The sequence below is a fragment of the Brassica napus genome, chromosome C3, assembly GCF_020379485.1.
Source record: "Brassica napus cultivar Da-Ae chromosome C3, Da-Ae, whole genome shotgun sequence".
Classification (NCBI taxonomy): domain Eukaryota; kingdom Viridiplantae; phylum Streptophyta; class Magnoliopsida; order Brassicales; family Brassicaceae; genus Brassica; species Brassica napus.
This window is the reverse complement of record NC_063446.1, coordinates 25505838-25529760: the sequence shown is the minus strand read 5'-3', so window position 1 is coordinate 25529760 and position 23923 is coordinate 25505838. Positions and strand designations below refer to the sequence as shown.

General features: G+C 36.1%; 1 protein-coding gene and 1 pseudogene across 2 annotated transcripts; one reads left to right on the top strand and one right to left on the bottom strand.

Moving 5' to 3' along the window:
- Window positions 1–905: 905 nt before the first annotated feature.
- On the top strand, window positions 906–4801 carry LOC106389102 (probable E3 ubiquitin-protein ligase RHC1A). Of its 2 annotated transcripts, none has more exons than XM_013829296.3 (2): window positions 906–1076; window positions 4033–4801. In XM_013829296.3, the coding sequence occupies exon 2, from the start codon at window positions 4037–4039 to the stop codon at window positions 4625–4627; it is 591 nt and encodes a 196-aa protein (XP_013684750.1). In that variant the 5' UTR covers window positions 906–1076; window positions 4033–4036; the 3' UTR covers window positions 4628–4801. The 2 variants fall into 2 exon arrangements, with proteins under 2 accessions (XP_013684750.1, XP_022555206.1); XM_022699485.2 differs by lacking the exon at window positions 906–1076 and adding an exon at window positions 3702–3930.
- A 9938-nt stretch (window positions 4802–14739) lies between these two features.
- LOC106352432 lies at window positions 14740–17746 on the bottom strand (annotated as a pseudogene).
- Between the last annotated feature and the right edge of the window lie 6177 nt (window positions 17747–23923).

The window sequence follows — 23923 nt, the reverse complement described above, 5'->3', positions numbered from 1 at the left end:
GTGAAGATTACACTCGACATGGGTTGCCGCAGTATCTCGAGGAAGGATTGAAGTCGAAGGCGTCGTAACAGGCCTGAGCCATTTCGCCGTAACGGATCAGCTCCGATCTGAGAACCGAGTCCATCGGGTCCGTTAACCCGGCCCAATCGTCTTCTCTTTAAATCTTACGCCACATGTCTCTAAGCCTCCTCTCTTCATCGGTTTTCTTATCGCGCCGGCAGAAATCCTCCGCCGTATGCCACTGTTCTCCGCCACCGTTGGTTAATCCTTGCCGTTCACGCTCGAGCATGGAGATGACAGCGGATAAAGAAGCCTCATTGGTTCTAGAGAGAGAAGCTTTCATAGCTACTCGGGATCTTTTCTCCGGGAGATGAATGAACGAAGGTTTAGAGGAGCTGGTGGTTGTTAGCCATGGATGCGGTGGGTTTTGATTTCCAGAATGTGGAGCCGTTGACAGAGAGACGGGAATACTCTAGATAGGGTGATGCTTGGAGATTTAGGGATTTGAAGTGGAGAGGGAGACAGACAGACTATAAATAAATGATGCATTGAGACGAAAAAAAAAAGGTGAAGAGACGATTGGTTTCAAATCATCCGCTTCGCAATGAAGAAATAGGACAGGTCGAGCTGGCAACTTAAAGCTTTGTGATAGGTTGATTTTTTTTTGCTTATGTGGACAGTTTAGATGTTGATCTTATTCCTTTTTTACTTATTGTTTTATTACTTTTCAGATGTAAAGAAAATTAGTTTCTCGTATTTTAGAAAAAATAAATTAAAAACAATAATTTTTTTCACTTAATTTCTGGTTAATTTCGTGGTTTGACGTTGAAGTTACTTTGACTCTCTTTACTTTTGGGTAAAATGTAAATAGATACTTTGACTATTAGTTCATCATACGCCACATGTTCCCCTTGTAGAAGCCATCTTTCATTTTTCCTTAGTCAATATATCATCCCGCGACTATATTTTACGTAAAAGACTTTTCTTCTTCTTACATAACTTTCATTTCTTCTGTGTTTTAATCTTCTTTCCTACTTGGAGATTCCCGAGCTTATCAGTTGATTCATTATATTCGGGTAAGCCATGTTTTGATTCGTTTTGTTTGACTACTAAAAAGTTACCGTTTATGCTCCCCATGGCTTAATTAGTCTTTGGCCCAGGATCTCGCATCGGCATAACTTGGGTTTGACTTAGATCTATAGCCTCTCTAGTTGTTTTACTGTCTTCAAACCAACTCGATTCTTTAATTGATGTATCTGAGATTTTAATTAATAGATCGTAAAACTGATCAGCCTTTTTTTTGGGTCAACTGATCAGCCTCTATAGCTTAGTTTTACAAGTTATATATGCTTCGGTTTGCTTTTTCTTTTCTTTATGTGTCTGAAATAGCTTAAGTAGTCGTGATGTAGTTCTGTCCCCTGCTATATAGACCATGTTCGTTTTTAAATCTGGAAGAAGTATCGAGATGGTCCATCTAGATGTCTTACCCAGATGGAGCTTGTTCGTTTCTTCATTTCGTCTATGCATGTAGATGAATCATCTGAATACAACTATGTTCGTTTGTTTTTTTTTTTTTAACTTGCATTTCATCCAGGTGGACTTCTTAACAAAACGACTAAAATATTTTTTTTTTTTTTGCGTTTCGGCGGAAAAATAGCATTTTATGGATTTGGCGGAAAATATTTTTGCGATTTTGACGAAAAAGTACATTTTTGCGGTTTTGGCGGAAAACTGCATTTTTCCTGTTTTTCGTGGGAAAATGCATTTTTGCGGTTTTGGCGGGAAAATGCATATTTCCGGGTTTGGTGGAAAAATGCATTTTAGCGATTTTGGCGAGAGACCAAAAAGTGCGTTTTTATGGAAATGTGCGTTTTTATGTTTTTTACGGAAAAACAAAATTTTGCAGTTTTGACGAGAAAGTGTGTTTTTCAGTTTTGGCGGAAAAATGTATTTTTGGGTTCTGGCGGAAAAACTACTACTTTTTTTTAGAGGAAGTAGTATTGATGAATCAGATGCACGTGGCTTCATGTTGTACCAAGTTGGTAAACAAATATTCTTGAAAAAACTACTACTTTTTTTGGTTAAGGCTATAATTGTTAGAAAATCTCTTAAGCATCTTTATATTTTCTTCTATAATAGCATTTTGGAGAAAAAACTATTTATAGCCCAACTTTTTTGGAAAAAAATTGTTATTTTTTCTTTTATATTTGAAGATATTTTTTTGAATGTTTAGAATTACAATAGAAAATATTATTTTATAAAAATGTATTGGAACTAAGTTCGAATCATATTTTAAAAATTCTCTAAAAATAATAATAAAATACATTAGAAATAGTTATAATCTCTATAATATTATTTGAAAAGTCAGTTTTGTACGTGTCGCACTCACGTTAACTCTCACAGTGGTTGATTACAATGATACCCTTAATGAATCAAATATCTAATTATCATTATTAAATATTTATTTTATATTATTTTATTTTTCCTTTTTTATTTAGGTTTCTTTTTTCTTTATTTTTTCAAATAACCTATATAATAATTTTTTATAAATTTTAAAAACGAAAATATCATTTATATATAGTGTAATTCATAATAAGGAAAGTTCACAAAATAATCATGATTTTAAAGTAAAGAAATAATCTTCCTTTCTAAAAGAAATAATACATATTTTAAAATTATTAAGCATTTTATTTAAATAATATATTTCTCAATTTATTACAAAATAATTTAAATAACATAAACTAAGATATATTTAATGAATAAAATTTAATTTAATCTTTTTTTTAATTTAAGTTCCTTTTTATATTTTTTAAAATAACATATATGATAAATAAAATATTTAAAAAACTTAAAACGAATTTTTTTTATAGATAATGTGATCATAAAAAGGAAAGCTTAGAAAAATAAACTTGATCTTAAAGTAAATAATTAATCTTTCCTTTTAAAATTTATTGGTTATGTTTTTATTCAACTTTGTACCTATCATCACTTTATTTTAAATATTTTATTTTTGAAAATGAACATATACAACTTACTAAGAAATCAAAATATTTACACATCTAATATGAAAAGCCAAACTAATACAATGAATAGAATTAATACAGTTTGGTTGAATTAGATTAGAAATAGTTATACTTGAATTTGATGGAATATATGTAACACAATATACCCACAAAATGAGTAACTAGACCAATCCAATTTTTTTATAAAAAGTCAAACATTAAATAAAACTCATATATTTTATTTATAAAATATTGTGTACATATATATATTATGGAACGACTCAACATAGTATTAAATAAATATGAAATTCTCAAACAATATTATTAATATATTAACCAATTATTATAATCAAGCATTTTGTATAACTTATATATATATATATATATATATATATGCATAAGGTGTCAAAAGACTATTATTGTTATATTTATTTATGTGACTTTGAATCGATCAACACTTTAGTGTACTTTTACTTTTTGATCCTCAAGACAAAATATATTAAATTATACATAATCTTACTAAAATATATTTACAAATCTAAGACATGAATCAAACTACATGAAATAAAAAAAAAATTAATCAAAATTTTAATCTGTGTAACAAAAATATTTTAGTTGAATCGAAAAAGTAAATGTTATCTAATATATCCAAATAATAACCAAACAGTCGAGATATTATATATCCAAAATTATGTGTTTAATTGACTAACTAAAATAACATAATTTTATTTAAAATAAATCATGCATTTTGATTACAATATAAATAACATAATAATTAAAAACAAAATATTAATAAATTATTATAATATATTTACTTTATAAATTTTTATATCCGTGCATGAGCAAGGTAAAATCACCTAGTGGAGAATTAAAATTACAAGCAGCTTAGAAGATTCCGTTTGATATTGAGGCTCTTTCCATTTGCAAGGTTATCTAGTACACAAGTAGAGTTGCATGTGTTTTCATTTTCTGGTCTGAAAGGTCCTTAACAATGGTTTGATGAGAAAGAATAACTTTTGTTTTCTTGCAGGTCCATGACTAGCCGAAAAAATACACATTGGTGTAGTACATGCAGACGAGGAATCCGTCTTCTCCTTGAAGGCTCAAGAGGAGGGGTTTGCATTTACTGTGGTAACACTTCTCATGAACGGCTCTATGAAAATGTTGAACTTAGCCCTTTTGATTTTTTCGGAGTATCCAATGAACAATCTCTTAACCGTCCCGGAAACAACAGAAGATTGATTCTTGAAAACCAATCGAGTTTTCAAGAATTGTTTAACCGGTTCTCAGCACAAAACCGCCGTGGTCCACCTCCAGCTTCACTAACCGTGATTAACTCAATGCCAAAGGTCAAGATTAGGAAGAAACATCTCGGTTTGGATCCGTCTTGTCCGGTTTGCCAAGACCGGTTTAAAGTCGGATCGGTTGCAAGAAAGTTGCCGTGTAAACATATCTACCATTCGGAATGTATAATTCCCTGGCTAATACAGCGTAATACTTGTCCAGTGTGTCGCAAAGAGCTGCCACAATACCGGAATAATGGCGGGAAGAATCCTTTGTTTTATCTCTGGCCGTTTAGCTCCTCTGGTTCGGCCTCAAACACCAGCGGATCACCTTTTCATTGAGATGCTTGTATATTTGTGTCTCAGTCCCTAAGGCTCCAATCCATGAAATATATAACTTCTTCTGATAAACTGTTGGTTTGAAAAAAATTATATGTTGATGTACAAAAGGGATTTGGATGATAGTACGATTTGTATTTATATCGAATGTATAATATAATTATTGTTTTGAATCAACCATTTGGAATCACAATGTTGGTAACTACTAGTATATTAGTAATTAAGTTTAAAGAATTAATTTGTTTTGCCTGCTGTCATTGGCCTTAACCGGAATCTCTTTTATAATTTTTAGGATATTTAATTTGCTCAACCAATATCAATGGACAATTAACATTACTGTAATTCATAAGAATATTTTTGAAGATATATCTAAAACTATGCAAACCATTTTTAGGATGTTTAGTTGTTGAACCAATATTAGTGGACAAATAATAGTATACTATAATTCATAAGAATATTTTCGAAGAAAATATCTAAAAACTAGGTAAAAACTCATCCGTGTATAGTAGAATAGGAGAATCAAGTGAACGGGTTAAATTAATGGTGTTGATTCTTTAGTTCAAACTCAATTTTCGCTAGAAAAGAATGACCAAAAGTTATCTATTATTGAAAAAATCCAAAGCATAAAATAATTCAAATGTAAATTAATTCTATAAAATTTTGTATATTAGTTGCATTTTTGTTGAAATCATGGATTATAAGAAAATTGATGGATGGTAAAAAAAAACTAAACTTGGCAATGCTGTGCATGCATTAGCTATGTGACCGTACAAATGCTGCCATAACTCTTAACTCGTCGAGTTTTGAGACACATATGCTTTGATAACGTATTCCCTCCCTATTCTAAATCCAAAAAGAAGATAAATTTTAAACTTAAATAAATTCCAATCCTATATTTTAGTTGACTAAAATGATCATCTCAAAAATATTAAAATCATTTTACTTTCAGTTTTTGATCATCAAACAACCACAGTCCTCTAAATGTAATACTTAAACAAGGCATCCAATTTATCAAGAGATTTCAAATCATGAGAGTACCAAATCTAATGAAGAGACCTTTTCGTCGTCATTTTGCTGCACCTAAATTGAATTTTCCAGCTAGGATTGCCCTACTCATGCTAATAGCGGCAGGGCTTCATGTATAACGACATTAACATGTCTACTCCATTGTATCAGAACATCCACCTCTCCATCAACCGAATACTCAAAAAAATAAGTGTGCAAAATGAATTCATATGGAACAGAAACAGAACTTGAAGAGTTATAGCCCAATAAAACCTGTTTACAGTGTGTGTATATATAGATTTCTAAGTTTTAGTTTTGTGGGTAAGTAGATTTTTAATTTTTAATTGATGGATAAATATAATGAGGTACAAACACTTTTTTGTGTATATGGTACTTGTATATGAAAGTTTCGATAAAAAATAGATCGTTTACCCTTAGTCTTAATTGTAAACTTTATTTCTCTTAGTCTTAATTGTTTATTCATTGAGTATTATCAAACGGATAAGTACGTACTGATTTAGTTATTTATAATTTATTTGTCAGTTGTGATCTTGTGAAGATCTCTCTATACTATATACTAGGGGTTGGTCCGCCCTACGGGCGGGTAAGTCTACAGTAAAATTATTTTATTTTAAAATACATTTTTATTTTATAAATATTTTTAAAAATTACTTAAAATTAAAAATAATAAACCAGATGTTTTAAAATTCAAAGATCATGTTGTAATTTTTATTAAATTTTGTTGGTCTGAGTTGAAAAACCACTAACGTTCTTTAGTGAACACAAAATTATTTACAAAATTAAGAAAAATGTAATAATTTATATTTCTTCTTTTGATTTTTATATCATTTTGATATAGTTGAAGAAAATCTAAAGTAAAAACAACTGACACATTTTTTTAAGAATTTCAAATTTAAATATTATTACACTAATTAATTTTCTCACGATAAATAATTAATATATCTCGAAACTAAGCAGTTTAAAATATAATGTAATATGATAATATTATGGTGTATAGTTTGCCTTCATGTAAAACTTATGTGGGAAAGCTAATTTTAACAGATTTACTAAAACAATTTAAAATATACAATATCATTCATGTAATATTGTAATATCAACGTTACACATAGGAAGGTTTTAAAAGGTGGTTTAGTGAAGGATCTCTTTTACGCATTCATCAAATCTAATTTCAACAGATTTTCATTGTTTTATTCTTATGTTGGAATCATAGGTGAAATGAGTGTATAAGTTTAAAGCTGATTTTGTGACAATAAGTTTAGTATGCGTCTGGCTGGTTTAAACCGTTGCTGTAAGATTATGGCCGGTTCTGGAAAAGTCGAATGAAACATTAGTTTCTAATCTCAAAAATTTTAAAGAAAATTACACATAATTTTAGAGCCGTCTATGTCTAAATTAATATATAATATGCTTATTCAGTGTTATTCATAGATTGTTACTAATTAATATTATTCATGATCTCTTTATTTTTAAATTATTGCCGAACATATCCCAATATTATGAAGAACTTGAATTATATTTATATCGAAAGTTAGATTTCATGCTTAAATCATAAAAATAAGTTTTTATCTAATAGCATAATATCTTCCGATTTTGTTTCTTGCATTTATTCTAAAATACCACTTGAGAAGTTGGTTGGTCTTATGTTTTTCTCGTTCCTCGGTGGCTTCGTTCGTTTAAGCAATACAGAGAGGTTGAGGTCTTAGGCCTGCCGACGAAGGTTTGGTTGAGAAGGGGCGTTTAATCTCAGGTGTTTGTTTCCTCTCGAATTTGGTTGGCTTTGTGGTTCTTGCTTGGTACCGTGAAGTAGAGGTTCAGGTATATTGAGTTTGGTTTCGTTGTGTTGGTCACTGCATCAATTACTCTCTCTTGTGCTTGTGTGGTTTTCGGCAAGAGTTCCAGCTGTTTTAATGATTAGACGACTTTCTTCTTTCTCCTTGTCTAGGATTGTTTATGGGTTTGAATGTAGGAGTGTAGCTTTATCTAGTGATCATTGTATTTTTTATGTGTTGCCTGTTGTTTGGGTTCTAGTTTTCCTTTTGTGGGCTAAGTTTCCGAAGATTTTAAGGTGTTTCCGCCGGTTTGAATTCCACCATTGTATGTTACTCAGTTTTATAAATCAAATTCAGATGGAAAAAAAAAGTTGGTTGGTCAAGTATGTTAGCGCTCTCTGTCATTCCAAAGTTAATTTCTTGATAAACATAATAATTCTTCTTTAGATGTCTCTTCTTTTCGATTTTGTTGAGTGGAATGACTAAGATCTCTTTTTATTACATTTGGGATTGTTAGTAGAGCAAGGGATTTGGGAATAAGCTTTAAGAAGATTCTACACAAACCTAGTAGCAAGTAGCTAATGGTGATTGGCAACAACATGTTGACATATAAACCTCAGGTCATTTCTATTTGCTGAAGCCAAAAGATGACCCTTTTGAATTCTATCGATTGGTAATTACATACAAATACTTTTATGATGTGATGAAACATCGGATCCTTGTGAAGTTGTGATATACTTGTTCTTTTGAGATCTTTTGTCCACATATCCATTGTTGCAATCTACTTTATGTAATGAAAACACAATCAAAACAAAGAACTGAGCTATACATGATCAAATCGTGAAGACAAACAACGAAACAACACAGGTGGAGGAACCAAAAAGAGCAAAGAGAAAGAAAAAAATGTATGTACTGTTCATCGACGCAAGGACGGTGCGCCACCACGAGCTCAGGCAGATCGATAACTGAGTGCTCCTCATGCGGTTGCGTAGATGAAGAACGTCAGACGCAAAACCACCACCTCTTTCATTTCTGCGCCCAAGACACTCCTCTCTGCCTCGTCACTCCCGATCTCCATACGCGCCGCAACCGTCTCCGTCGACGAGGAAGATCCATTTGAGCCCACCAGGTTCATCACAGCTTTCTCAACCTGGTCACTCGAACCGAACCCGATCTTCTCTCGCTCCTCCCTCTCCTTCTCCGGTCATCTTGCTGAACTCGAACAACCCTAGAACTCGCTTCATCCTCAACGAATTTGACGGTTGTGGCGGATAACCTTAGGCCTTAAATGAAGATCATCGTAATAGGTAACGCAAGAAGACGCTATACCTATTCAAACTGGGCAACTTACTAAAGCCTCACGAATTTCATAAAAATAAAATTCAAGCCCAACTCAGAAAACAACAAATAAAAAGCAAGCCCAAATCGAAGCCGAAGACCAAGTTAAAAACACCTTTCAGCCAATAGAAGATTGACACGTGTCGCGAAATGCCCCTTCCTCCAGGGTGACGTGGCTGCAGGAGGTGAGAGAAAACTCCCCTTTATATATATAGATATGTATAATAAGCTACAATAAAACCCATAAAGAAAGAAAAACAAAAAGAGAGCAGAGAGAATACAAAGGAGAATGTTGAAATGAGTAGAATTGTATTCAGAGGAATATGGTGGCCTCTCCATATCACTCAATCTTCTCTGGCGACCTGGAGGAAAGTCACCAGCATTGTCTCGGTTCCTCAGAGATGGCGCAGTGAGTGCCACAACATTCTATGCAGTGACGGTACTCAGGTATCTCTTATTCACCGATCCTCCTTCCACTAATGGTTACAAGGATTTTACTACAACGAAAGAGAGGAATCCTCAGCTTGTCTTTGCGGAGCTTGCGTTATTGGCGTTAGTGGCATCTCCGCTATTCTATTCAGATCATGACGTATCGTTTGTGTTGTACATGTCGTTATTCACCATATCGTTGTTCATCGGTGGGACAGGTCTGATTCAGCTATCAGATAAATTTAGGATGGAGATGAAACATGCTTATATCACGCTTCTCTGCGGTTTGCTGTGTTGGCTTTTTGGGATTTATTTTTCTATTTACGGCGAACACAATTCGGTAGTGACAATGATTCTTCTCGTAGTTTATTCTATGTTTGTCAGTTTTTTCTATATTTATAATACTTACAACAGGGAGGAATTCTCTATGAATTCCAGGGTTTCCCCTCTTCCTGCTTAATTATCTTGCTCAGGAGATAAGTATTTCTTTATTGACTTGGTATATGTGAGAATGACTTATTTACGAGATTAAAAGAGAATATCAGTGAGAAAGACTTAACAAAAATAAGGGAGTATATGACAAGTTGTGAGAGAGAAAGAGAATGGGAAGAACTTGTTTGATTCAAGTTTATTAAAATTGTGTTACAACACACTCAATATATAGACACAGACATTATCATGCGTAACAAGAGTAAATGATAAACTAATCTATGATGTGTCATGCACTTACTCCACTCAGACTAGTGCATAATGCACTTCTTCCATCCAGAATGGTGTTTCACGCACTTATTCCACTTCAGTCTAGTGCTTGGGCCACCTCACGCACTTCCTCCACTTGGTGTTTCACGTACATCTTCCACCCATACCTCAAGTAATTCATTATTCTAATGTTGCAGTGTAATTCATTATTCTAATGTTGCAGTATTCTCTTTAATCTTTATGCTTCATCTCAACACTCCCCCTCAAGCTTGACCATATGAAACAAGTCAAGCTTGACCATATGAAACAAGTCAAGCTTGGAAGTCATGAAGCATTCCCTCATTAAAAACTTAGCCGGATAAAACCACATGAGATAAAACCCCAGCCAAGGAAAAAGAGTAGAACACTTCATGAAGGGGAGAATTAATGAGATGAGAGTTTCGTGAGTCCAAGCTTTGAATGAATGAACTCACAGACTTTTTGGCTCACAGCTTTGGTGAAGATATCTGCTAGCTGCTCTTCACTTCTTGTATAACATGGCAGGATGATCTGTTGCTCCACGGCCTGCCTAACTTTGTGACAATCCACTTCAATATGTTTGGTCCGCTCATGGAACACATTGTTTGAGGCTATATGAATGGCCGCCTGATTATCACAATGCATGGTGATGGGAGCTTTGGTTTCAATTCCCAAGTCTGTCAATAGGTTCCTTATCCAAATCAGCTCACTAGTAAGTTTTCTCATTGCCCTATACTCAGCTTCAGCACTAGAACATGAAACTATCTTCTGCTTCTTGCTCTTCCAAGTGACTAGATTACCTCCAATGAATGTACAGTATCCAGTAGTAGACCTCCTGTCCTTCCTATCTCCAGCCCAGTCTGCATCACAATACCCAACTATCTCGGTGCTCTTGTTGCAGCCTAGCCAAACTCCTTGCCCTGGTGCCTCTCTAAGGTATCTCAGAATCCTTTCCACCATGTTCCAATGGTACATCTTTGGCGCTTGCATATGTTGACTGACTTGGTTCACAGCAAAACATATATCCGGCCTTGTGATGGTTAGATAGATAAGCTTTCCCACCATTCTTCTATAGTGTTTCATATCTTCATATGGCTTGTCTTCTATCTCCCCCTCACGCATTACTTTGTAGCCTTCTTCTAATGGTGTTTTGGCTGTTCTTCCTCCTAGATCACCAGCTTCTTTAAGTATATCAAGCGTGTACTTTCTTTGGGACATGAACATACCCTCCTTGGACCTACACATCTCAATGCCCAAGAAATACTTTAGCTCTCCTAAGTCTTTAATGTCAAAGGTTGCCTTGAGGAACTCTTTTGTTGATGCAATCCCATTTTTATCACTGCCAGTGATGATGATGTCGTCCACATAGATCAGTATGACAATGATTCGTTGGTTGCTTGTGAGGGTGAAGAGAGTATGGTCGGCCTCAGATTTTGTAAATCCTTTCCCATTCAAGGTTGTGCTCAGCTTATGGTACCAAGCTCTTGGAGATTACTTCAAACCGTAGATAGCTTTTCTTAGTCTCAAAACATTTCCAGGTTTAACCATGCCTTCCATACCAGGTGGTGGTCTCATGTACACTTCATCTTCAAGCTCCCCTTGTAGAAATGCATTCTTGACATCCATTTGCCAAAGATCCCACTCTAGGTTCACGGCAATGGACAAAAGAATCCTGATGGTATGGAGTTTGGCTACTGGTGCGAATGTTTCAAGGTAGTCTTCTCCATATACTTGTGTATAGCCTCTAGCCACAAGCCTGGTTTTCTTCCTCTCCGGCTTCCCATTTGCCAAGTATTTGATGGTGAACAGCAGCATGCTTGTAACGGCTTTCTTGCCTTTTGGAAGTTCACACTCAAACCAGGTTTCATTCTTGATCATGGCACCAATTTCATCTCCCACTGAGTCTCTCCACTCATCTATCTCCATAGCTTCTTCATAGTTTCTTGGAATAAATTCTTGGTCCACACTAGTCATGAAGGCTTTGTGGTTGATAGGGAATTGAACTAGATAACATGGAGTTTGAGTAGGGTGTGCCATGCCTTGTGAGTTGTAGTGCAGTCTCGTGTTCACCCAGTTTGATGGAGGATATCTGATCCTAGTGCTTCTTCTTAATGGTTGGACAGTTGTTGTAGTTTCAACATCCGTAGATTGTTCTTCACTGCCTCCTAATCCTTCTGGTTGCTCTTCTTGGTCATGAGTAGCTGTGTTGTCCGGTTGTGACTCAGTTTGATTCCCCCCTCAGGATCAAGAGGAGCTTCCTCAGCAACTTCATTAATAGGACCCTCTTGGTCATCTTCCCCAGCCACTTCATTAACAGGACCCTCTTGGTCCCTTTCTCCGGTTGGGTATGGGTTGGTGGATTGTGGCTGAACTTCAGCTTCTCTTCTCGGTATTCTAATGCCAATGTTTTCCATAACTATCCTCAAGTTCTCAGCTCTGTCTGAGGCAGATTGAGACAAGTCTTTCACTTCATCCCAGCTCTTTTCTTCATAGTATCCTTTTGCCTCAACAAACTTCACGTCTCTAGATACTAAGACCCTCCTGGTCTCCGGTACATAGCATTTGTATCCTTTTTGTTGAGGAGAGTAGCCAATAAACATGGCCCGGGTGCTCTTAGGTTCCAGCTTGTTCCTTTGCTCTCCTGGTATCAACACAAAGCACAAGCAACCAAATACCCGAAGGTGATCTATAGACGGATGGTTCTTGTTTAATACCTCATGTGGTGACTGATCTTGTAATACCTTGGTTGGTATTTTGTTAATTAGATAGCAGGCAGTCATCACGGCATCCCCCCAATAGATCTTTGGTACGTTCATGTGGAACATCATGCTTCTGGCTACCTCCATAAGATGCCGGTTCTTCCTCTCGGCCACACCATTTTGTTGTGGAGTATATGGGCAGCATGTTTGGTGGATCATTCCGTGCTTGAATAGGTATTGCTTAAATGCATTGCTTGTATATTCCCCACCATTATCTGATCTCAAAATTTTTATCTTGGCATTGTAATGGTTAGAGACATAATTTTGGAAGTTTATGAATGCATCTAACACCCTATCCTTTGATTGAAGCAGAGTGATCCATGTGTACTTAGTTTTCTCATCTATGAATGTCACAAAATACTTATGATGCTCTCTAGATGCGCAAGGTGCAGTCCATACATCTGAGTGAATTAAATCAAAGGCACATTCATAGATGGTACTAGATTTAGGAAACACAGTTTTGCAATGTTTTCCTAGAATACAAGCTTCACAATCTTTTTGAAACGAAATATTAGGTAGCATGATGTTCAAGGCACGAGAGTGAGAATGACCTAATCTTGCATGCCACATGACATCTTTAGGGAAATTAAAACAAGAACTTAAAGCAAGAGATAAATCGGTTGTTGGTTTAGTGTCTTCAAGTAAGTACAAGTCTCCCTTGTTTACACCTTTGCCAAGTAACCTACTAGTTTCAATATCCTGAAAATAGACATCATTAGGCGTGAAGGTAACATTGCAATTTAAATCAGTAGTAACCCTTTTTACAGATAACAAGTTAGATGTGAAATTAGGCATATATAAAGCTTTGGAATTCTTTTCAAATAGCCTGAGTTCACCTATCCCTTTAATTGGTACCATCTCGCCATTAGCTACCAGAACATTTCCTAGGGCTGGAACAACATTTTTAATCAACCCTAGATCACTAACCATATGGTGGCTAGCTCCTGAATCAATTACTAAAGGTTTGGTCATTTTTAAGTTAGTAATAACATTCAATGAGTGACCCATTTGATTAGCATGTAAAGATGTACCAAGAATATTACCAGAGTTATCTTTGAGGGCTTGGATGAGGGTCTCAATGTCAGAGCATCTGATGGACTCATCCTGATTGGTTCTCACGCTACCGGAGCTGCTGGATGCAAGTGCTTTTCCTTCACCGGCATGATTATTGCTTGAGGCAGATCTCATGGAACGAGGAGTAGTTGGTTCACCTATGTCATCAGAGAAGTTGGCTCTTGCATTATAGCAAGGATTTTTGAACTTCTGTGGTTTGAGATGTGGGTGGAGAATCCAACACTTGTCCTTCCCGTGCCCTTTCTTCTTACAGTGATCACATACCCAACTTTTCTTGTCCTCCGGCTTGTAGTAACTTTTGTTTGCAGTTACTTCAGCTTGGTTTGCCAGCACAAGCTCCCCTTTTCCTCCAAAGAGACCTACAGATCCTTGCTCCTTTTGAATGTGAGAGCACACCTCTTCCAAGGTTGGTAGCTTCTCGGCTCTAAGCAAGTGCTTAATGAGGTCATTGTAGCCGGGATTCAATGTGAGGAGTAGAGCAAACACCTTGTCTTGCTCCCTCCGGTCTCTTAGGATAGTTGGATCCACGGTGCTTGGCCTCAGCATCTCCAACTCAGCCCACAAGGCTCGGAACTTGCCGAAATGCTGGTTGAAGTCCATGTCTTCTTGGTGGAGTGAGTTTATAGCCCTCTTGACTTCAAATACTCTACTCAGGTTTGAAATGTTGCCATACACCTTTTGGAGAGTGTTCCACAACTCTTTGGAAGTTTCACAGTATGAGTAACCTTCCAAGATTGATGGCTCAAGGCTGCTTTGAATGATGGACAACACCAAACGATTCTCCTGATCCCATTTGTCCTCGCCAGCCACTACTACTTTAGTACCATCCCCTTCTTGGACGGTTTCTTTAGAGGGCTTGTCGTCTGTTACATATGACCAGAGACCTCTTCCTCCCAAGGCCGTTTTCACAAGCCTAGACCACAAGAGATAATTTACACCTTTGAGAGTAACTGGAATAATGATTTTGGATGACTTTTCCTTTTTTTTTTTTTGGTTTGAAAATAAAAAAAAAAACAGCTTAGGAACACAAGTGTTTGCGGAAGTAATAAAGAGAACGAGAGAGCGATTCAGATCTCAAGAGCAGTATGCTCTGATACCATGTGAGAATGACTTATTTACGAGATTAAAAGAGAATATCAGTGAGAAAGACTTAACAAAAATAAGGGAGTATATGACAAGTTGTGAGAGAGAAAGAGAATGGGAAGAACTTGTTTGATTCAAGTTTATTAAAATTGTGTTACAACACACTCAATATATAGACACAGACATTATCATGCGTAACAAGAGTAAATGATAAACTAATCTATGGTGTGTCATGCACTTCCTCCACTCAGACTAGTGCATAATGCACTTCTTCCATCCAGAATGGTGTTTCACGCACTTATTCCACTTCAGGCTAGTGCTTGGGCCACCTCACGCACTTCCTCCACTTGGTGTTTCACGTACATCTTCCACCCATACCTCAAGTAATTCATTATTCTAATGTTGCAGTGTAATTCATTATTCTAATGTTGCAGTATTCTCTTTAATCTTTATACTTCATCTCAACAGTATGACTATATAGTGATCCTCCACGAAAGATACAATATTGTAATTTTTACTCTAATAATGTTTACTCTAGTAGCAATCAAGTTAGATAAGCTTCTTCTTGAGGAAGAAGCGTTTGAGATGCCAAACTTGAAAAAGTGAAACGATAACAGAGAGACCTGCACCATTTAGTCTTGTTAGTCTTGTCGTTTATCTCCCTCATAGATGCTTCCCTGCACCATTTAATATTTATAATTAGCAAAGATTCATCAAAAGAGACAGAGATCAGAGTTTTTAGATTTCAAACTATATACAAAACTGAGAAGATAGTGTAAATAACCTGACTCTTAGATAGATAATGTTTGCGCTAATTTCATTTACACGTTCTTCAGATTTTCGAAGCTCAAGCTCCACACCCTGCAAAGAATGTGTATATTCATCCACACGTCTTTTAATTTGCAGAAAATATTGTATTATATGAATTATGAATTAATTATGCCTCGATCTTTTCTTTCTTAGCAACAGCATCCCAGTCTTTGGTTCGAATCCCCATCTTCCAATCAAGACTGACTATAGCAGTGCCATTGACTGTGTAATGTGACTGATCATGATGAGACGACAAACAAGCAAAGTATGTTCCTGTCTCGCTCGTTGTAAATGCAAACTGACCATGCGTCTCGTTTGTTTTCTTGTATAGTTCCTTCCCGTGAGGTGATGTTACCTGATAAGTAATAACCACACACACTTAATATATAACCAAGCCCTATAAAACGGTCAGTCTCTAGCATATATGAAAGTGGTGCATTATATAAATGACTAAGCATGAATTTACATCTATATGCACCATCAAAACTCACTCTCATTTGAGTGGAAATTTGCGATGAGTTTTTTAAAATTCAGCCGGTGATCCATCTAGATGTAGGCATTTTAATGTACAAAACGAACATCGATTTACATATTCAATCATTTGGGTGAGCAAAAGAACAACGTCTAAGAATATGAAGTATGGTTGTGAATAATAATTGGTATTTATGGAGACATACATGAATATCAATCGTGGGACCAAGTCCCACGTTGTCTTGATCGATGCAAAGGTAATCGCCAACGACCACAACGTTGGCTTGGATCATTTCGTAGACGCATCTCTCGCCGGAACTTGGAATCGTTAACCATATCGCCTTCGCTGGTAAAAGAGAGCCACCACCAGCAAGGCAAATCAAACCAATGAATAGTAAAGGTGAGATCGTCATTGTTCGAGAGAGAGATAGCGATGTGATTAATGTTATTTACGTTATGAAGCAAAAGAAGGTTTAAGACAATAGGGCGTGGAGGTAAAGTTTGGTGTTCCTTTTTAAGTTGTCGCTATTGGTAGATGATTTTCTTGTAGCCAATCAAGAAAGGCCATGTAGGATGTGATGAACAAGTGTTCACGCGCGAGCGTTTCTGCGTTTACTTTTTTGACCAGACAAAATCATCTCAAGAAGAAATAAGGATTTCAATAAAGATTTTCACAACATTTTTCAATTCCATCATTAGATTTAGTCTAAATTTCTGCGTTTAATTTCTCTGCTCAAATTCCAAGAGAAAATAAACATATTACTCTAAATTTAGTCTAAGCCTTCAATGCATATCTATCTTTCAAGGGAAATCTCTTATACCAAATCCCACAAAAATTACTTTTTTTTTTGGGTGAAAATATCATTTTTTCATATTATATATCTAGTGTTATTGGTTTATAGATTCTCACATTCTTACTAAAATCTAGTGTTATTGGTTTGATGATTCTATAATTCTATACAAAATCATTTGTTATTCAAAAAATTTAGATTTTAATGATTTTACGAATTTATTAAAACAAGTGTTATTGGGAATTGAATTTTTAATATTTTAACTCACAAAATAAGATTTTGATAATATTACATATTTCCCTTGAATTCTTATAATCATTACATTGCCTTATTTTCATAAATTTTTACAATATACAAAATTCTCTACAATTCATTCAAATTTAACAAATCTCCCAACTTTTAAAATCAACAAACTCTATAAAATGATTATCTCCACTATATTAAAGTATAATTTACTCGGTGCATATCTTAAGTTTTCTTAGATTTTAATAATTTTTACTGTCGGTTTTCTTTGCTGAATGCATATAATATATCAATCTCACTACATTATAAAATGAAATGTCTTAGCAACTTACATCTCTGAGCTAATGTATACTCATGTATTATATAGATTATCTGAAAAGTTATGAATGAAAAACAGTTTAAGAGAATTGACCATAAAACCAATAGAAGTTTGAGCCGATATAAAATGCTGGTAAGATGCATAATGACCGAAGGAACATTTTCACCAAAGTTTGGCTCTTTTCAAACATTGTGGAATTTTATGTATTTATCAGATGTCAATAGAATGGATATAGGAGCAATGAATGGATATAGGAGCAATGATATGACATGACTAATACAATGTTTCTTATTTTGTATTAGTCATAAATAAGAAACTAAGTGGAAAACATATTTTTTACTAGGGCAGTATTCGTTGTAAATTCGTCGTAAACGGGGTGTTACGACGAATTAACGTTGAAAGACGTTTCGTTGTTAAACGTCCGTCGTAACGGAGGTTTCGTCGTAAACGACTCGTTACGTTTACGACGAAATATATTCTTCGTAAAGCGCAGGGAAAGAATTCGTCGTAAACGACACGTAAGATTTCGTCGTAAAGCCCACATAATTATTTCGATGTAAAGCACACGTAAATACTTTCGTTGTAAATCAATCGTAAACATTTCGATGTAAAACCCTCGTAAATATTTCGATGTTAATCACTCGTAAACATTCGATGTAAACTCCATGTAATGTTTACGAGGAGTTTACATCGTTTCTTATTATATTATTATTAATTAGTATATAATAAATTTTAATTTATATTTAATATTCAGAATTAAAAATAATTTAAATTTTAAAAAGAAATATATAATTGAAAAACATATTTTAAAAAGTCATACAATAATATTTAAATTCATAATACAAACAGAAATATAAAAAAAACTACATATTCTCGAAGTAGTTGGTGGGGTTGCTCGGCTGTTGACGGGTTGGATCGGACTCTTGGGGATCTCGTACTAGCAATCCAAGAGCGGCTCGTCTCTCACTCAACATTCTCTGCATAACCGGGTTTCCCACGGCCATCACGTCTAGCAAATCCTCAAGAGAGTCTAAACGAACCTGCTGGCTATCATTCGAGCCTTCATCTGAGCAGTCTCTTCATCCCGCCTCGAAGTGTATGACAAAGTTGCCCTTGCAACTTCGTTAACAGAGCCTATACCGACTATCCGTCCCTTATTTTTAGGAGCCACCTATAAAATCAAAACATATATTAATATAGTTAATTATGCTAAAATATTTAAAATAATGTAAACAAAAATTTTAAGTTGTACCTCTTGGAAGATTCTGTCGACCTCTTCGGTGGACAATGTGACTGGTAATCCATCGGGAGACTCCTGGGTTAGTTACGTCTCCCGTTCTTCAATCCGACCAGCCACTGTGTGGAAGAGTTTCTCTGATGCATGATCCACAAAAACTCCGTCGGATGTGGCGTGAGTCATCTTGAATAGGTCAGACAGAGATGGTAAGACTCCCGTCTTCTCGAACTACAAAAAAATAAAAAATTAAATATTATAAATTATATTAATTGAATATTTTAAAATATATATTTAAAACAAAACTTACAGCTTCTAGACGAACTCCTGCATGAGATTTTTGTCCGGTTCTGAGAAGCATGGGCAAATGACCATCTTTATCCTTGGTCCTTCAAGAAGCCGAGCACGAATTGGCCTTTTTGATCGAAGAGGGGTGCTCCCAATAGGCGATGAGGCCATCCCACATATCTGTCGTGAGCTCAGTGGGCTTTCCCTCATACCCGTAGATCTCCCACTTGTCCTTCCAATCAGAGACTGTGTTGCAGAGGCGGATATTTGCCTTTGCAACGAATTCCGCCTTCACCCTCTCGGTGATTGCCAAAGACCAATGCCACTTTTGCTGAAACATAAAATTTTTGAAACAATTACAATTAATAATAAATATTAAAAAAATATATATATATATTTAAAAGTGAAAATTTAATTACATTTAAAAATCTTACTGCAAAACATTTAAACCACGTGATCTTAACGTGATTTGGTGTCTTACTCCAGTTCGGATATGCCCCGTCGTAGCAACCCTTAATCGTCGCCGAAACGCTCCGGCTAACACGGTTGTTAGCCCCAAACCTGAAAAAAAAAACAATTTAACAGTTAGAAAATAAAAATAATTTACATTTTAATGTAATAAAAATTAATAACTTACCAATAAGTTCCTCGGGGTCTAGAACATCCAAACCCTCCCGTCCAGGCTGGGCAAGCAAATCCTCCACCGTATATCTCGCGAAGGGAGCATATGAAGGCACACGCAAATCCGGATGAACTGCACCTTCTGGGACAGGCTGAGGTGCAGCCGCTGGAGGAGGAGGTGGAGGCATCTGCGGTGAAAGAGGAGGACTCGAAAAAACTCTCTGAGAAGTCTGAGAGTCTGGAACTGCATCGGAAGACGATGGACCGGAAGAAGATGTACCGGAACCATCGCCAAACAACTGGGCATAAGTAGGTGCTGCTGGTTTCCTTCTATGAGTCATCTAAAAAAATTTAAATAAATTTAATCAATTATGATGACATAATTAAAAAATTATCCCGTTACCTAACTAATCACCTAAACTATAGTATTCCGTCATCTAACTAATCACCTAAACTAATTACCTAACTAATCACCTAAACTAATTACCTAACTAATTAATCACCTAAACTAACTTTAAAAAAAAGGAGGAAAGAGAGTTTACCTTAGAGGGAGAGGAAAGGAGTTTGGGAGGAATGAACGAGGAAGCCCCGTCTCGGCGTCTCAATATATAGAAAATGATTCATCGTAAACGCGACGTAATATTACGACGAAGTTACCAGGCCCGCGTTTTTTCATTTACGACGAAGTTACCAGACCCGCGTTTTTCGATTTACGACGAAATTACGTCGAAACGTCGGTTTACGACGAATTTACCAGGCCCGCGTTTACGACGAAGTTACCAGGCCCGCGTTTTTCCATTTACGACGAAATTACGTGGTATAGATAACCATTTACGACGATTTTACAACGCTTAACCCTAAATACCGAGAATGAAATCCCTAAACCCCAAAGTCACATATCCTCTAACATCATATCTCTTCTCTACTACTTCTTGCTCTTTCTCCAACTTAAACTCTAAAACCCTAAAACTCCAAATAATTTTTTAAAAACTAAAGAAATACATATTATATAAAACAACATTTGTTACACATACATTAAGATGGTAAAAAAACAATATTTCTTTAAACATACGTTACAATAGAGAAATACAACATTTGTTACATATACATCACTCAAAATCGTTTTCGTTCTCATCAATATTACATCACTCTAATTCGTTGTCGTTCTCATCACTATCATTACAATCATCATCGTCGCTTCTCTCGAACTCGTCTTCACGTCCTTCATCTGTCGCATCTTCGGGAATATCTTCATATTGAAAGTTTTGCGGGTCGATCAAAAGGATTTCATCAGTTGGTTGTTCTGGTACCTCAACTTCATTGATAGCGTCTTCTTCTTGCAAGGGCGGTTCTTCTCCAGCGACAATGCATCCACGAGGTATAATTTTGATAGCACCTAACCAGTTTATCCTGGAAGTTCGAAGCCGAGGATAAGGAAGGAAGCTAACTTGCTCGGCTTGTGAAGCTAAAATGAAAGGCTCAAATTTGTTTTATCTTCTCCCAAAATTGACATCCACAACACCAAATTTGTTATACCGAATCCCTCGGCTCACAATAGGATCGAACCATTCACATTTGAAGAGGACGCATTTTAGCTTCAATAACCCCGGAAATTCCACTTCAATAATCTCCTGCAAGATCCCGTAAAAGTCTGTTTCACCTTTCACACATATTCCATAGTTACTCGTTGCCCGATGTCTCCCATACTCGTATGTGTGAAAGGTAAATCCTCGTGTGAAATACATAGGTGATGTGGTGACCTTTGCAACTGGACCTTGAACCAATTTGTAAAACCATACGGGACAATAAGGATCGTCATAATCAACCTGCAAAAAGCAGATATTCTTAATTAATATTGAAGTATCAAAACACTTACTTAATTAATCAATGTATGAGATATATTACGTACCTGTGATTTTAACCACTTGATAAAGTGCTTATCTTTACGTGTGTCCACATCAGTTGCAGATATTTCTGGTATTACTTCTTCAACTTGAGATACAAACATGCTGCAAATTAAACAAATAATCATGTCATACATAATTAACTTCAATTCATATAATTAACATTCACAAAAATATTTACCTTTCAAAGTAACGGGTCACTGCATCCTCGCAGTTGAGCAGAATATAAGTGTGGGCACTATGTTTATCCTCTTCACATGACCACCATACTTCTTTTGTTTTACCACCAAACCGTGCAATTTCGCAGAAAATGTGAGAAACACCATCAATTGGATATGATGTCAGTACTCCACCATCATCATATCTTCTAGGAACTCTTTTTCTTGTACGAACAGTTGGAGCAAAGTAGTATGATGTGAAGTTAGATGTTTCGGCTGTCAAACTCCCCACAACTATTAAACTTCCAACTTTGCAAGATTTCTTGTTTTCCCCTTCAAATGTTTAATCTGTCGCTCATACGGATACATCCATCCGTTGTGAACAGGTCCACGAAGCAATGCTTCATACGGTAGGTGGACAACTAGATGCTCCATGACGTCAAAAATGAAGGAGGAAATATCTTCTCTAGGTTGCACAATATGATCGGAATGTTATGATGAAGTTGTTCGATGACTTCTTCCTTGAACGTACGTGTGCTAAGATCTCTGAAAAATGCGCCGATGGCTGTATATTGCAAAAGTAATCAAATTAATAACATTTCATAACATATGTATATATATTATAAAATTATAATTACCTGCAAGTGCTTCATGGATATTTGTTGGAAGGAGCTCGGCAAAAGAAAATGGAAGTAGTCGTTGCATAAACACATGACAATCATGACTCTTCATTCCGGAGAACTTTTGACCTCGTTCAACACATCTTGACAGATTTGAAACATAACCATCAGGAAACTTAAATTCTGATGCAACCCAGTCAAACAAGGTTGTTTTGGCTTCTGATAACAACCGGAAGATGGGAACAGGAACGTTTCCATTGCTCTTGATATGTAACTCACTTCTTGGGCAAATATCAGGTAAGTCCATCCTTGACTTTTTGTTACCTTTTGTCTTCCCAGGGACGTTAAGTAATGTATTCATGATATTCTCAAAAAAGTTCTTCTCAATATGCATGACATCCAGATTACGGCGTAAGAGAAGATCCTTCCAATAGGGTAGCTCCCAAAATATACTCTTCTTATGCCAATTGTGAGAGACACCATACCCATCAGACATATTTCCAGGAACATGCCAATTTCCTCCAACTTTAACTGTTTCCTGAGCTCCGTAATAATCAATGTCTGCTTCGATCTGCTGGCCGGTGAGATATGGAGGAGGACCGTCTCTGACATTTTTTTTGTGCCGAAACAATGTCTTATTTCTTATGTACGGATGGGCAAGTGGAAGAAAGCGACGATGACAATCAAACCAACAACTCTTCCTACCATTCTTCAGTTGAAAAGCATCCGTCGATCCAAGACAATATGGACAAGATAATCTTCCATGTGTTGTCCAGCCAGACAACATCCCATAAGAAGGGAAATCACTTATCGTCTGCTCGCATCGTAAAATTATTTTTCAAGGAACAATCGTACGTCCTCACCCCTTCTGACCACAATTGCTTTAGCTCTTCTATCAACGGTTGAAGAAAAACATCAAGAGACCGTTTTGGATGCTTCGGCCCAGGGATTAATATGGTCAAAAATAGAAATTCTTGTTCCATGCACATATCCGGCGGTAAATTGTACGACGTAAGAATGACTGGCCACAAAGAATATTGTCTACCAGACATTCCAAATGGACTAAATCCATCGGTGCATAACCCAAGATAGACATTTCGAATATTTGTAGCAAAATTTGCGTGTACCTTGTTGAAATGTTTCCACGCTCTTGCGTCTGATGGATGTGCAACCTCACCATCTCTCTGGACATGTTCCGCATGCCAACTCATCGACGCAACAGTCCTCTCAGATTGATATAATCTTTTCAATCTGTCTGTAATTGGTAGGTACCACATCCTTTGGTACGGTACCCTATTCCTCCCACGGCCTTGCGGTTTGAATCGTGGTTTTTTGCAGAATCGACACTCTTCTAACTTGTCATCTTCTTTCCAGTAGATCATGCAGTTGTCGATGCAAACATCAATCATCTCCGAAGGCAACCCAAGACTATAAACCAATTTCTGAATCTCATAATAAGATTCAGCAGACACGTTGTCTTCTGGCAAATACTCTTTAAACAACTCCGCCCATGCATCCATGCAATTCTCAGGTAAATTATGATCCGTTTTAATACTTTTTTTATATTTTTATGATTCCACCGGGCATTTTTTTCTTAGATTTTTTTATATTTTTATGATTCCACCAAATCAACTTTGCACCGCCA